This window comes from Amblyraja radiata, chromosome 24 (assembly GCF_010909765.2).
Source record: "Amblyraja radiata isolate CabotCenter1 chromosome 24, sAmbRad1.1.pri, whole genome shotgun sequence".
Taxonomy (NCBI): Eukaryota; Metazoa; Chordata; class Chondrichthyes; order Rajiformes; family Rajidae; genus Amblyraja; species Amblyraja radiata.
Window position 1 is genome coordinate 36,910,886 of NC_045979.1, and position 12,600 is coordinate 36,923,485.

At 50.6% G+C, this 12,600-nt stretch overlaps 1 protein-coding gene across 1 annotated transcript; it reads left to right on the forward strand.

Annotated features, from left to right (window-relative positions):
- The first annotated feature begins 8,293 nt into the window (after nt 1-8,293).
- LOC116987046 (fibromodulin-like) lies at nt 8,294-10,462 on the forward strand. Its single transcript, XM_033042939.1, has 2 exons — nt 8,294-9,321; nt 10,118-10,462. The coding sequence occupies exons 1-2, from the start codon at nt 8,406-8,408 to the stop codon at nt 10,267-10,269; spliced, it is 1,068 nt and encodes a 355-aa protein (XP_032898830.1). The 5' UTR covers nt 8,294-8,405; the 3' UTR covers nt 10,270-10,462.
- Nucleotides 10,463-12,600: the final 2,138 nt, after the last annotated feature.

The window sequence follows — 12,600 nt, forward strand, 5'->3', positions numbered from 1 at the left end:
GTTGGATGATCAGCCATGATCATATTGAATGGCGGTGCAGGCTCGAAGGGCCGAATGGCCTACTCCTGCACCTATTTTCTATGTTTCTATGTTTATTTCTGCCAGGCGCTGGTCAATATTTTCTCCACTGATCTTGTGGCTTCACGCTGGCTGTGACTTGAAGCGTTATATCCTCACTGCCAGCTCCCGGCACAGTGGGATTCCATTTCCGCCTTTAATCTGAACATCCACCTTCATATCCAAGAGAGAATCTGGCCGGCACATGTTCAAGATGCCTTTGGTTAGTGTCTCTTTTCACTTTAGTTTAGACTAGAATAGTTTAGAGATACTGCACCGAAATAGTTTGTTTAAGAAGGAACTGCAGATGCTGGAAAATCGAAGGGAGACAAAAATGCTGGAGAAACTCAGCGGGTGCGGCAGCATCTATGGAGCGGAGGAAATAGGCAACGTTTCGGGCCGAAACCGGAAGGGTTTCGGCCCGAAACGTTACCTATTTCCTATTTCCTTCGCCCTTGGTTTTGGCCCGAAAAACGTTGCCCATTTCCAGTAGCAAATTGGAGGAGCAGCACCTCATATTGGGCAGTCTGCACCCTAGCGGCATAAACATTGACTTCTCCAATTTCCAGTAGCCCCTTGCTGTCTCCTCCCCTTCTCAGCTCTCCCTCAGCCCTCGGGCTCCTCCTCTTCCTTCTCCTTTCTTCCCGTTGCCTATTTCCAGAAGGGTTTCGGCCCGAAACGTTGCCTATTTCCTCCGCTCCATAGTTGCTGCTGCACCCGCTGAGTTTCTCCAGCATTTTTGTCTCCCTTCAATTTTCCAGCATCTGCAGTTCCTTCTTAAACACGTTAAATACTAAACTAAACAGGAGGGTTGTTCGGGGTGAGAGCCTGGCGGTGGAGTCTCTTTATCAGCTGGTCGGTGTCAGAAGCCTGAACAATTCCCCTCTCTCCCTCGAGTCTCAGCGGTGGTCAGAGCCAGCCGAGGCTCAGCCCCACAAGCTGCCCCCCTCTTTCACAATACTCCACATGTACTTGGCACTTCCCCAGAAGCTGCAGGAACATTTGTGTGAGTGGAGCAGTGAGAGCTGCCTGTGTGAGTCTATCTGGAAAATATGTTCCCCGCTCAATGAGTTCCAGATGTGTGATGATGGGTCCGACTTGGACCATAGAAACATAGAAACATAGAAAACAGGTGCAGGAGGAGGCCATTCAGCCCTTCGAGCCAGCACCACCATTCATTGTGATCATAGCTGATCATCCAACTCAGTATCCTGCACCTGCCTTCTCTCCATTCCCCCCTGATCCCTTTAGCCACAAGGGCCACATCTAACTCCCTCTTAAATATAGCCAATGAACTGTGGCCTCAACTACCTTCTGTGGCAGAGAGTTCCAGAGATTCACCACTCTCTGTGTGAAAAATGTTTTTCTCATCTCGGTCCTAAAAGATTTCCCCCTTATTCTTAAACTGTGACCCCTTGTTCTGGACTTCCCCAACATCGGGAACAATCTTCCTGCAATCTTCATGGCTGATCGTCCCCTATCAATAACCCGTGCCTGCCTTCTCCCCATATCCCTTGACTCCACTGGCCCCTAGAGCTCTATCTAACTCTCTCTTAAATCCATCCAGTGACTTGACCTCCACTGCGCTCTGTGGCAGGGAATTCCACAAATCCACAACTCTCTGGGTGAAAAAGGTTTTTCTCACCTTAAATGACCTCCCCTTTATTCTAAGACTGTGTGGCCCCTGGTTCTGGACTCGCCCAACATTGGGAACATTTTTCCTGCATCTAGCTTGTCCAGTCCTTTTATAATTTTATATGTTTCTCTAAGATACCCCTCATCCTTCTAAACTCCAGTGAATACTAGCCTAATCTTTTCAATCTTTCCTCGTATGACAGTCCCGCCATCCCAGGGATCAATCTCGTCTCAATCAATTTCTCCAGCTTTTTTGAGTTGTTTAGAGTTGTTTTTCCTTTATTAACACGTATAAAACAGCGGGTAAATTTCCACGGGGTACACAAAATTGCTGGGGAAACTCAGCGGGTGCAGCAGCATCTATGGAGCGAAGGAAATAGGCGACGTTTCGGGCCGAAACACTTCCTCAGACTGATGGGGGGTGGGGAAAGAAAGAAGGAAAAGGGGAGGAGGAGGAGGAGCCCGAGGGCGGGCGGATGGGAGGGTGGGAGGAGACAGCTAGAGGGTTAAGGAAGGGGAGGAGACAGCACGGGCTAGCCAAATTGGGAGAATTCAATGTTAATGCCATAAGGACGCAAGGACCCCAGACGGAATATGAGGTGCTGTTCCTCCAATTTCCGCTGTTGTTCACTCTGGCAATGGAGGAGACCCAGGACACAGAGGTCGGATTGGGAATGGGAGGGGGAGTTGAAGTGCTGAGCCACCGGGAGGTCAGGTAGGTTATTGCGGACTGAGCGGAGGTGTTCGGCGAAACGATCGCCCAACCTACGCTTGGTCTCACCGATGTAAATCAGCTGACACCTAGAGCAGCGGATGCAGTAGATTTCCACTGGTAAATTTCCACTGTGCCCTTAATTGGACCTCTGATGTCAAATGAGGAGAGAGAATGAGAGGGAGAGATTGGCAGAGGGCATCGAGAGATATGACGAGTAAAACTAATCCTTTTCCCACAGACTTACTTACATTCATTCATTGGAACGTTTATAAAAGGAACATTTGTGTATTCCGACTGGGAAGGTTCCAGGAATGAATGTGTGAATGCGTGCGGCCCGCCAGAACCTGAAGCCCTCCCCTACTAATGAAACCCGTAGGATAAGCCACAACGGAGAGATCTGCCCCGTTATCTACACGTCAGGTAGGCAAGGTGGTCTCTGCAATCTTTACACCGATCCCGTACTGGAGCCCAGAGGAATGTTTACCCATTGAGAATGTTGGCGTGACTCGAAGGATTAGTGCGGGATAGCTGGGTATAACGGGATACTGTGTTAAACGCACCCTTCCTGGCAGATGCAGTATAATGTGGATAAATGTGAGGTTATCCACTTTGGTGGCAAAAACAGGAAAGTAGACTATTGTCTGAATGGTGGCCGATTAGGAAAAGGGGAGATGCAACGAGACCTGGGTGTCATGGTACACCAGTCATTAAAAGTAGGCATGCAGGTGCAGCAGGCAGTGAAGAAGGCGAATGGTATGTTAGCATTCATAGCAAAAGGATTTGAGTATAGGAGCAGGGAGGTTCTACTGCAGTTGTACAGGGCCTTGGTGAGACCACACCTGGAGTATTGCGTACAGTTTTGGTCTCCGAATCTGAGGAAAGACATTATTGCCATAGAGGGAGCACAGAGAAGGTTCACCAGACTGATTCCTGGGATGTCAGGACTTTCATATGAAGAAAGACTGGATAGACTCGGCTTGTACTCGCTAGAATTTAGAAGATTGAGGGGGGATCTTATAGAAACTTACAAAATTCTTAAGGGGTTGGACAGGCTAGATGCAGGAAGATTGTTCTCGATGTTGGGGAAGTCCAGAACAAGGGGTCACAGTTTAAGGATAAGGGGGAAATCTTTTAGGACCGAGATGAGAAAAACATTTTTCACACAGAGAGTGGTGAATCTGTGGAATTCTCCGCCACAGAAGGTAGTTGAGGCCAGTTCATTGGCTATATTTAAGAGGGAGTTCGATGTGGCCCTTGTGGCTAAAGGGATCAGGGGGTATGGAGAGAAGGCAGGTACGGGATACTGAGTTGGATGATCAGCCATGATCATATTGAATGGCGGTGCAGGCTCGAAGGGCCGAATGGCCTACTCCTGCACCTATGTTCTATGTTTCTATGTTTCTATGTTGTCACCTTCCCCTCAGCCAACAATGATCCATTCTACAATATCCTTTCATCCCCTTTGATCTATGTTTTCACACCTTACCCTTCCATATCTCCATGTCTCCCTCTCCCCTGACTCTCAGTCTGACGAAGGGTCTCGACCCGAAACGTCACCCGTTCCTCCTCTCCAGAAATGCTGCCTGTCCCGTTGAGTTACTCCAGCATTTAGTGCCTATCTAAAGTTAATTTAGTTTAGAGATACAGCGTGGAAACAGGCCCTTCGGCCCCACCGTCCGCACCGACCAGCGATCCCCGCACACCAGGACTATCCTACACACACTAGGGACAATTTACAATTTTGCAGAAGCCAATTAACCTACAAACCCGCACGTCTTTGGAGTGTGGGAGGAAACCAGAGCACTCGGAGAAAACCCACGCAGTCACGGAGAGAACGTGCAAACTCCGTACAGACAGCACCCGTAGTCAGAATTGAACCCGGGTCTCTGGCGCTGTGAGGCAGCAGCTCTACCTGCTGCGCCTGTTTCATTGGACACAGAACAAAGGGCCTGTTTCCACGCTGTATCTCTTAACTAAACTAAAATAAACTCAGATCTAATATACAGAGGATTTAATACATAAACAATATATAAATGATAATATATAAAGGATCTTTATACTTGTGAACATACCTTTAAAAGATGTGTGGGAAGGAACTGCAGATGCTGGTTTAAACCGAAGATAGACACAAAATGCTGGGCGAAAAAGAACGAAGGGTCTCGACCCGAAACGTCACCCACTCCTTCCCTCCAGAGACGCTGCTGCCTGTCCTGCTGAGTTACTCCAGCATTCTGTGTCCATCTATCTGTAAACGATGACGGAGATCGATCTGGGTTTGCTAGTTTGTCTGCGGCCGCAGTAACTCCGCAGTAGAATAAATGAACATGTTGCCTGGTGTTACTGATGATGAGAGAACACGAACTGGTTTATTCTGATCATCAGGAGCCATCCAGAGAGGGGCCGGTTTGTTGTGTTAGACTGGACCTGCTTCAGGAGTTCTTACCATCCGCCCCGACAACTGCCACCCAGTTCTCCCCGTGACCGCGCGGGTTTCCTCCAGGAACTCAGGTTTCATCCCACATCCTCAAAGACGTGCGGGTTTGTAGGTTAATCGGCCCCCCTGCAAATTGCCCGCTAGTGTGTAGGGAGTGGATGAGAGAGTGGGATAGCATGGAACTAGTGTTTAGTTTATGTTCACGTGTACCGAGGTACAGTGAAAAGCTTCTGTTGCGCGCTAACCAGTCAGCGGAAAGACAATACATGATCACAATCGATCCATTTACAGTGTACAGATGCATGATAAGGGAATAACGTTTAGTGCAAGGTAAAGCCAGCAAAGTCCGATCAAGGATAATCCGAGGGTCTCCAATGAACAGGAGATCGCAGGTCACCGTGGACATGGTGGGCCTGTTTCTAAACTAAACTAAAGTTATCAAAATGTTTTCCCAAACTGGCAAAGCGTTGATTAAAATAGGAATGTTGAAGAAGGAACTGCAGATGCTGGTAAAATCAAAGGTAGACAAAAATGCTGGAGAAACTCAGCGGGTGAGGCAGCATCTATGGAGTGAAGAAAATAGGTGACGTTTCAGGTCGAGACCCTTCTTCAGACTGATGTGGGGGTGGGGGGTCGGGAAGAAGAAAAGAAGAGGCGGAGACAGTGAGCTGGGAAGGGGAGCGGAAGGAAGGACTACCTGAAATTGGAGAAGTCAATGTTCATACCACTGGGGTGTGAATGGGATTAGCTGAAGCTGGAGAAGGCAGGAGAATGGGGTTGAGAGGGAAAGATTGGCAGGTACAGGATACTGAGTTGGATGATCAGCCATGATCATATTGAATGGCGGTGCAGGCTCGAAGGGCCGAATGGCCTACTCCTGCACCTATTTTCTATGTTTCTATGATAGATCAGCCATGATTGATTAGCGGAGTAGACTCGATGGGCCGAATGGCCTAATTCTACTCCTATGTCTTATGTTCTTAGGGCAGCACGGTGGCGCAGCGGTAGAGTTGCTGCCTCACAGCGCCAGAGACCCGGGTTCGATCCCGACTACGGGTGCTGTCTGTACGGAGTTTGCACGTTCTCCCCGTGACCTGCGTGGGTTTTCTCCGAGATCTTCGGTTTTCTCCCACATTCCAAAGACGTGCGGGTTTGTAGGTTAATTGGCTTGGCGTAAATGTAAAATTGTCCCTAGTGTGTGTAGGGGTAGTGTCAGTGTGCGGGGATCGCTGGTCGGCGCGGGACGAGGGGCCTATTTCCGCGCTGTGTCTCTAAAGACAACTGTCAGCCATTTCCACAACTACTTTATGAAAGTTTTCAACTTCCAATTTGCTAAAATAACAAAAGTTCAAGAACTCCCTACGAATATTACATTTGTATTCCACATATAACGAGGGATATTTACAGATTTATAGCCTTCTGGAAATATTGTGACATCAGCTGTAACATTAACCTGTCTGTAGAGTTATTCTCTCCCTGTGGCTTCATGCAGGGAATCCAAAATATGTTCATGCTCATAGACAATAGACAATAGGTACAGGGGTAGGCCATTCAGCCCTTCGAGCCAGCACCGCCATTCAATGTGATCATCCCCAATCAGTAGCCCGTTCCTGCCTTCTCCCCATATCCCCTGACTCCGCTATCTTTAAGGGCATATCATAGGAGCAGAATTTGGGCGTTCGGCCCATCAAATCTACTCCGCCATTCAATCATGGCTGATCTATCTCTCCCTCCTAACCCCATTCTCCTGCCTTCTCCCCATAACCTCTGACACCCGTACTAATCAAGAATCTATCTATCTCTGTCTTAAATATATCCACTGACTTGTGGCCTCCACAGCCGTCTGTGACAATGAATTCCACAGATTCAATAGACAATAGATAATAGGTGCAGGAGTAGGCCATTCAGCCCTTCGAGCCAGCATCGTCATGGCTGATCATCCTGATTCACCACCCTCTGACTAAAGAAATTCCTCCTCATCTCCTTCCTAAAGGAACGTCCTTTAATTCTGAGGCTGTGCCCTCTGGTCCTAGACTCTCCCACTAGTGGAAACATCCTCTCCACATCCACTCTATCCAAGCCTTTCACTATTCGGTACGTTTCAACGAGGTCCCCCCTCTCACCCTTCTAAACTCCAGCGAGTACAGGCCCAGTGAAGTAAAAATAGTGGAACTTAGTGCTTAGTGTTTATGCTTCCATGCTGGTTAAAGGGGTCATATTGTGTCTGTGTGTTCCACCAATAAGCTTAAGATGAATAGTCCAGTATACTTATGCTGGAGAAACTCAGCGGGTGAGGCAGCATCTATGGAGCGAAGGAATAGGTGACGTCTCGGGTCGAGACCCTTCCGGGTCTCGACCCGAAACGTCACCTATTCCTTCGCTCCATAGATGCTGCCTCACCCTTAAGGGTCTCGACCCGAAACGTCCTTCACTCCATAGATGCTGCCTCACCCGCTGAGTTTCTCCAGCATAAGTATACAGGATTATTCATCTTAAGCTTATTGGTGGAGTAACTCAGCGGGTCAGGCAGCATCTGTGCAGAACGTGGATAGGTGACGTTTCACAGAGTGCTGGAGTAACTCAGCGGGTCAGGCAGCATCTGTGGAGAACGTGGATAGGTGATGTTTCACAGAGTGCTGGAGTAACTCAGCGGGTCAGGCAGCATCTGTGGAGAACATGGATAGGTGACGTTTCACAGAGTGCTGGAGTAACTCAGCGGGTCAGGCAGCATCTGTGGAGAACATGGATAGGTGACGTTTCACAGAGTGCTGGAGTAACTCAGCGGGTCAGGCAGCATCTGTGGAGAACATGGATAGGTGACGTTTCGGGTTTGGACCCATCTTCAGGCTGATTGGACTCATTGGATGAGAAAATGGGACAACAGAGCTAGTATGAATGTGTGATGGATGGTTGGCATGGACTTGGTGGGCCGAAGGGCCCATTTCCATGTGCAGGAAGGAACTGCAGATGCTGGTTTGAATGAATGAATGAATGAATGAATGAATGAAAACTTTATTGTCATTCAGATATACACCTAGACACAGTGCACCTTGAACGAAATTTCGTTGCATTTGACTCTCCAAATCAGGTAAATAGTAAAAGTAAAAGTGCTAGGTGCGTCCATAAAAATGCCTCATGTGCATGGTTCTGTAAAATAAATATATATAAAAAGTTTTTAAAAAGTGTCGATATTTAAAAAGTTCGAGCCTTGGTTTACACTGAAGATAGACACAGAATGCTGGAGTAACTCAGCGGGACAGGCAGCATCTCTGGAGAGAAGGAATGGGTGACGTTTTGGGTCGAGACTGAAGAAGACTCTTCTCTCCAGAGATGCAGCCTGTCCCGCTGAGTTACTCCAGCATATTGAGTCTATCTTCCTGCACATTCACCTCCACTGCTGAGACTGTGCGAATATTCACCGCTGTTCTAACTGCGATGCTTCTGTTTCAATCCCCACTCAGAGAGACGTGAAGTCCTGTTGCTGCCCGCTGTTGCCTCCGGCGTTCCGTTGGCGTTTTTATAACGCCGCTTTGGGATTGTCCTCGCTCGCTTCCGTTTGCCGCGATGAAGCCGCTGCCTCTGCTGCTGCTGACCGCGCTCTTGTCCGGGGCGTCCGGCCAGTACACGTACGGGTACTTCAACTGGCTGGCCCGTGTCCTGGGCTACTCCCGGCCGCGCTGGCAGCCCTACGTGGAGCGGGAAGAGTCCGCCCCTTCGTCCGCCGACTGTCCCGCTGAGTGTACCTGCCCGCCCGCGCTGCCCACCGCCATGTACTGCGACACTCGCCGCCTGAGACACGTCCCCTACGTGCCAGCGCGCATGAAGTACGTCTACCTGCAGGACAACCTGATCCAGGCCGTCCCTGACGGAGCGTTCGACAACGCAACCGGCCTCCTCTGGCTCGTCCTGCATCGCAACAACATCTCCAGCCGCGGGCTGGGCAAGCGGGTCTTCTCCAAGTTGGACAACCTCCAGCGGCTGTACCTGGACCACAACAAGCTGACCAGCATCCCCCACCCACTGCCTCGCTCGCTGCAGGAGCTGAGGGTCGCGGGCAACAGGATCTCCAAGGTCCAGCCCAACAATCTCCAAGGTCTCCGCAACTTGACCACGCTTCTCCTTAACGACAACCGACTGGAGGATGTTGGGGGCTCCCTCAAAACTCTGACGTCTCTGTCCTTCCTGGACCTCAGCCACAACCATCTGATGAAGGTCCCCAAGGTGATTCCGGGCACAACGCAACAGCTGTACCTGGACTACAACCACATCCGCGCCATTCCCAGCCAGTACTTCCGCAAGCTCCTCAAACTCCAGTACGCCAGGATCTCCAATAACCAGCTGACGGACAAGGGCATCCCTACAGGCGCCTTCAACATCTCCAGTCTAATCGAGTTGGATCTCTCCCACAACAAGCTCCACAACATACCCCCAGTCAATGAGAACCTGGAGAATCTCTACATCCATGCGAACCGCATCAAAGGTCTGTCACATCTCATTCTCTGAACTTCTGCTGTTGTTGAGCCTTGAGACTTTAGACTTACAGCGCAGCCCTACAAGGCCCCACATGGCCCCACATGGCCCCACAAGGCCCCACATGGCCCCACATGGCCCCACAAGGCCCCACATGGCCCCACAAGGCCCCACATGGCCCCACAAGGCCCTACAAGGCCCCACATGGCTCTACAAGGCCCCACATGGCCCTACAAGGTCCCACATGGCCCCACATGGCCCTACAAGGCCCCACATAGCCCTACAAGGCCCCACGTGGCCCTACAAGGCCCCACATGGCCCCACATGGCCCTACAAGGCCCCACATGGCCCTACAAGGCCCTACAAGGCCCCACATGGCCCTACAAGGCCACACATGGCCCTACAAGGCCCCACATGGCCCTACAAGGCCCCACAAGGCCCCACATGGCCCTACAAGGCCCCACATGGCCCTACAAGGCCCCACATAGCCCTACAAGGCCCCACATGGCCCTACAAGGCCCCACATAGCCCTACAAGGCCCCACATAGCCCTACAAGGCCCCACATGGCCCTACAAGGCCCCACATGGCCCTACAAGGCCCCACATGGCCCCACATGGCCCTACAAGGCCCCACATGGCCCCACATGGCCCTACAAGGCCCCACATGGCCCTACAAGGCCCTACAAGGCCCCACATGGCCCCACATGGCCCTACAAGGCCCCACATGGCCCTACAAGGCCCTACAGGGCTATAATTCTCTGTGTGTCTGCGTGCGTCTCTAACTTGTTGCTTTGTGTCATTTGCAGAGATTAAGGTGGCGAGTTTCTGTGCGGGTTCGGGACCCGTGACCTTCTCCAAGATACGAGTGCTGCGTCTGGATGGGAACGGACTCGGGCTCGGCAACTTACCGGAGGAACTTGACCGCTGCCTCCGACAAGCCAGGGTGATAAACATTTAACCCCCCCAGCCCCCCTCCAGTGTAGTCTTCCCTCTAGAGCTCAGGTGTACCATAGGCAGTAGGTAGCGTGAATGTGCTCGTTCCTGCACCTCAGGGTTTGACACAAGAAATAAAAGATACTGTTTACAAGATCATACGTGATAGGAGCACAATTAGGCCATTCTGCCCATCTAGTCTACTCCGCCATTCAATCACGGCTGGTCTATCTCTCCCTCCTAACCCCATTCTCCTGCCTTCTCCCCACAACCCCTGACACCCGTACTAATCAAGAATCTGTCTATCTCTGCCTTAAAAATATCCACTGACTTGTGGCCTCCACGGACGTCTGTGACAAATAATTCCACAGATTCACCACCCTCTGACTAAAGAAATTCCTCCTCATCTCCTTCCTAAAGGAGCGCCCTTTAATTCTGAGGCTGTGACCTCTGGTCCTAGACTCTCCCACTAGTGGAAACATCCTCTCCACATCCACTCTATCCAGGCCGTTCACTATTCTGTACGTTTCAATGAGGTCCCCCCTTCATTCTTCTAAACTCCACCGAGCACAGGCCCAGTGTCGACAGACGCTCATCATAGGTTAACGCGTTCATTCCTGGGGTCTATTTTTAAGGCAGAGGTTGGGATTGAGATGATGCAGGACCTCTAGGAGTAGAGGAGATCCCAGCCCTTGGTCTCACCACTAGATCTCTCTCTCCCTCTGCTGGTGAACGCCGCCCACTGCGACTGCCGCCCACACTGTTTTTAGTTTGCAGCATGGAAAATCAGGCCCTTCGGCCCGCCGAGCCCATGCCGACCAATGAGCATTTGATCACCCCGGACAGTCCTACACACACTGGGGACAATTTACAATTTTTACCGAAGCCAATTAACCTACAAATCTTTAGAGTCTCCGGAGTGCGGGAGGAAACCGGAGCACCCGGAGAAAACCCCCGCGGTCACAGGGAGAACGTACAAACTCCGTACAGACAGCGCCCGTAGTCAGGATCGAACCTGGGTCTCTGATGCTGTGAGGCAGCAACTCTACCCGCTGAGCCACCGTTCCGTTCCTGTCCTTTGCCCTTACATCAGCGCAGAAACAGCAAACTGCAGATGCTGGTTTCCAAAAAAGGACACAGAGTGTTGGAGTAACTCAGTGGGTCAGGCAGCATCTGTGGAGAACATGGATAGGTGACGTTTCACAGAGTGCTGGAGTAACTCAGCGGGTGCAGCAGCATCTATGGAGCTAAGGAAATAGGCAACGTTTCGGGCCGAAACCCGGAAGGGTTTCGGCCCGAAACGTTGCCTATTTCCAGAAGGGTTTCGGCCCGAAACGTTGCCTATTTCCTTCTTTAGATCCCCAATGGTGCAAGTGAAGTGAGGCAGAGAATGGAGTTAGGAGGGAGAGTTCTCCAGCTTTTTGTATCTATCTTAGGATGGTTCATTGTTAGCTGGGGGGGTGGGTGGGAGAAGCTGACCAAGAGGCATGCAATCTGAATCATCAACCTACATCTCCTTGAGCATTGTCCCCTTTGATCTGTCCTTTCACACCTTACCTTTCCGCATCTCCCTCTCCCCTGACTCTCAGTCTGAAGAAGAAAGGGTCTCGACCCAAAACGTCACCCATTCCTTCTCTCCAAAGACGCTGCTTTTCCCACTGAGTTACCCAGTCCATCTTCGATGTAAACCAGCATCTGCAGTTCCCTCCAACATTTTGTGTTTGTCAATTATCGGAGCAGGATAAGGCCATTCGGCCCATCAAGTCTACACCGCCATTCAATCACAGCTGATCCATCTCTCCCTCCTAACCCCATCCTCCGGCCTCCTCCCCGTAACACCTGACTAAAGAAATGTCTCCTCATCTCCTTCCTAAAAGAAGATCCTTTAATTCTGAGGCTGTGACCTCTGGTCCTAGACTCTCCCACCAGTGGAAACATCCTCTCCACATCCACTCTATCCAGGCCTTTCACTATTCTGTACATTTCAATGAGGTACCCCCTCATCCTTCTAAACTCCAGCGAGTACAGGCCCAGTGCCGACAAACGCTCATCATATGTTATATCTCTATGTCTCACTCACCCCCCGAAGGTCTGAAGAGTGATCTCAAACCGAAACGTCACCCATTCCTTCTGTCCAGAGATGCTGCCTGTCCCGCTGAGTTACTCCAGCACTCTGTGAAACGTCACCTATCCATGTTCTCCACAGATGCTGCCTGACCCACTGAGTTATGGTGCAGCAGCATCTATGGAGCTAAGGAAATAGGCAATGTTTCGGGCCGAAACTCTTCTGGAAATAGGCAACGTTTCGGGCCGAAACCCGGAAGGGTTTCGGCCCGAAACGTTGCCTATTTCCTTA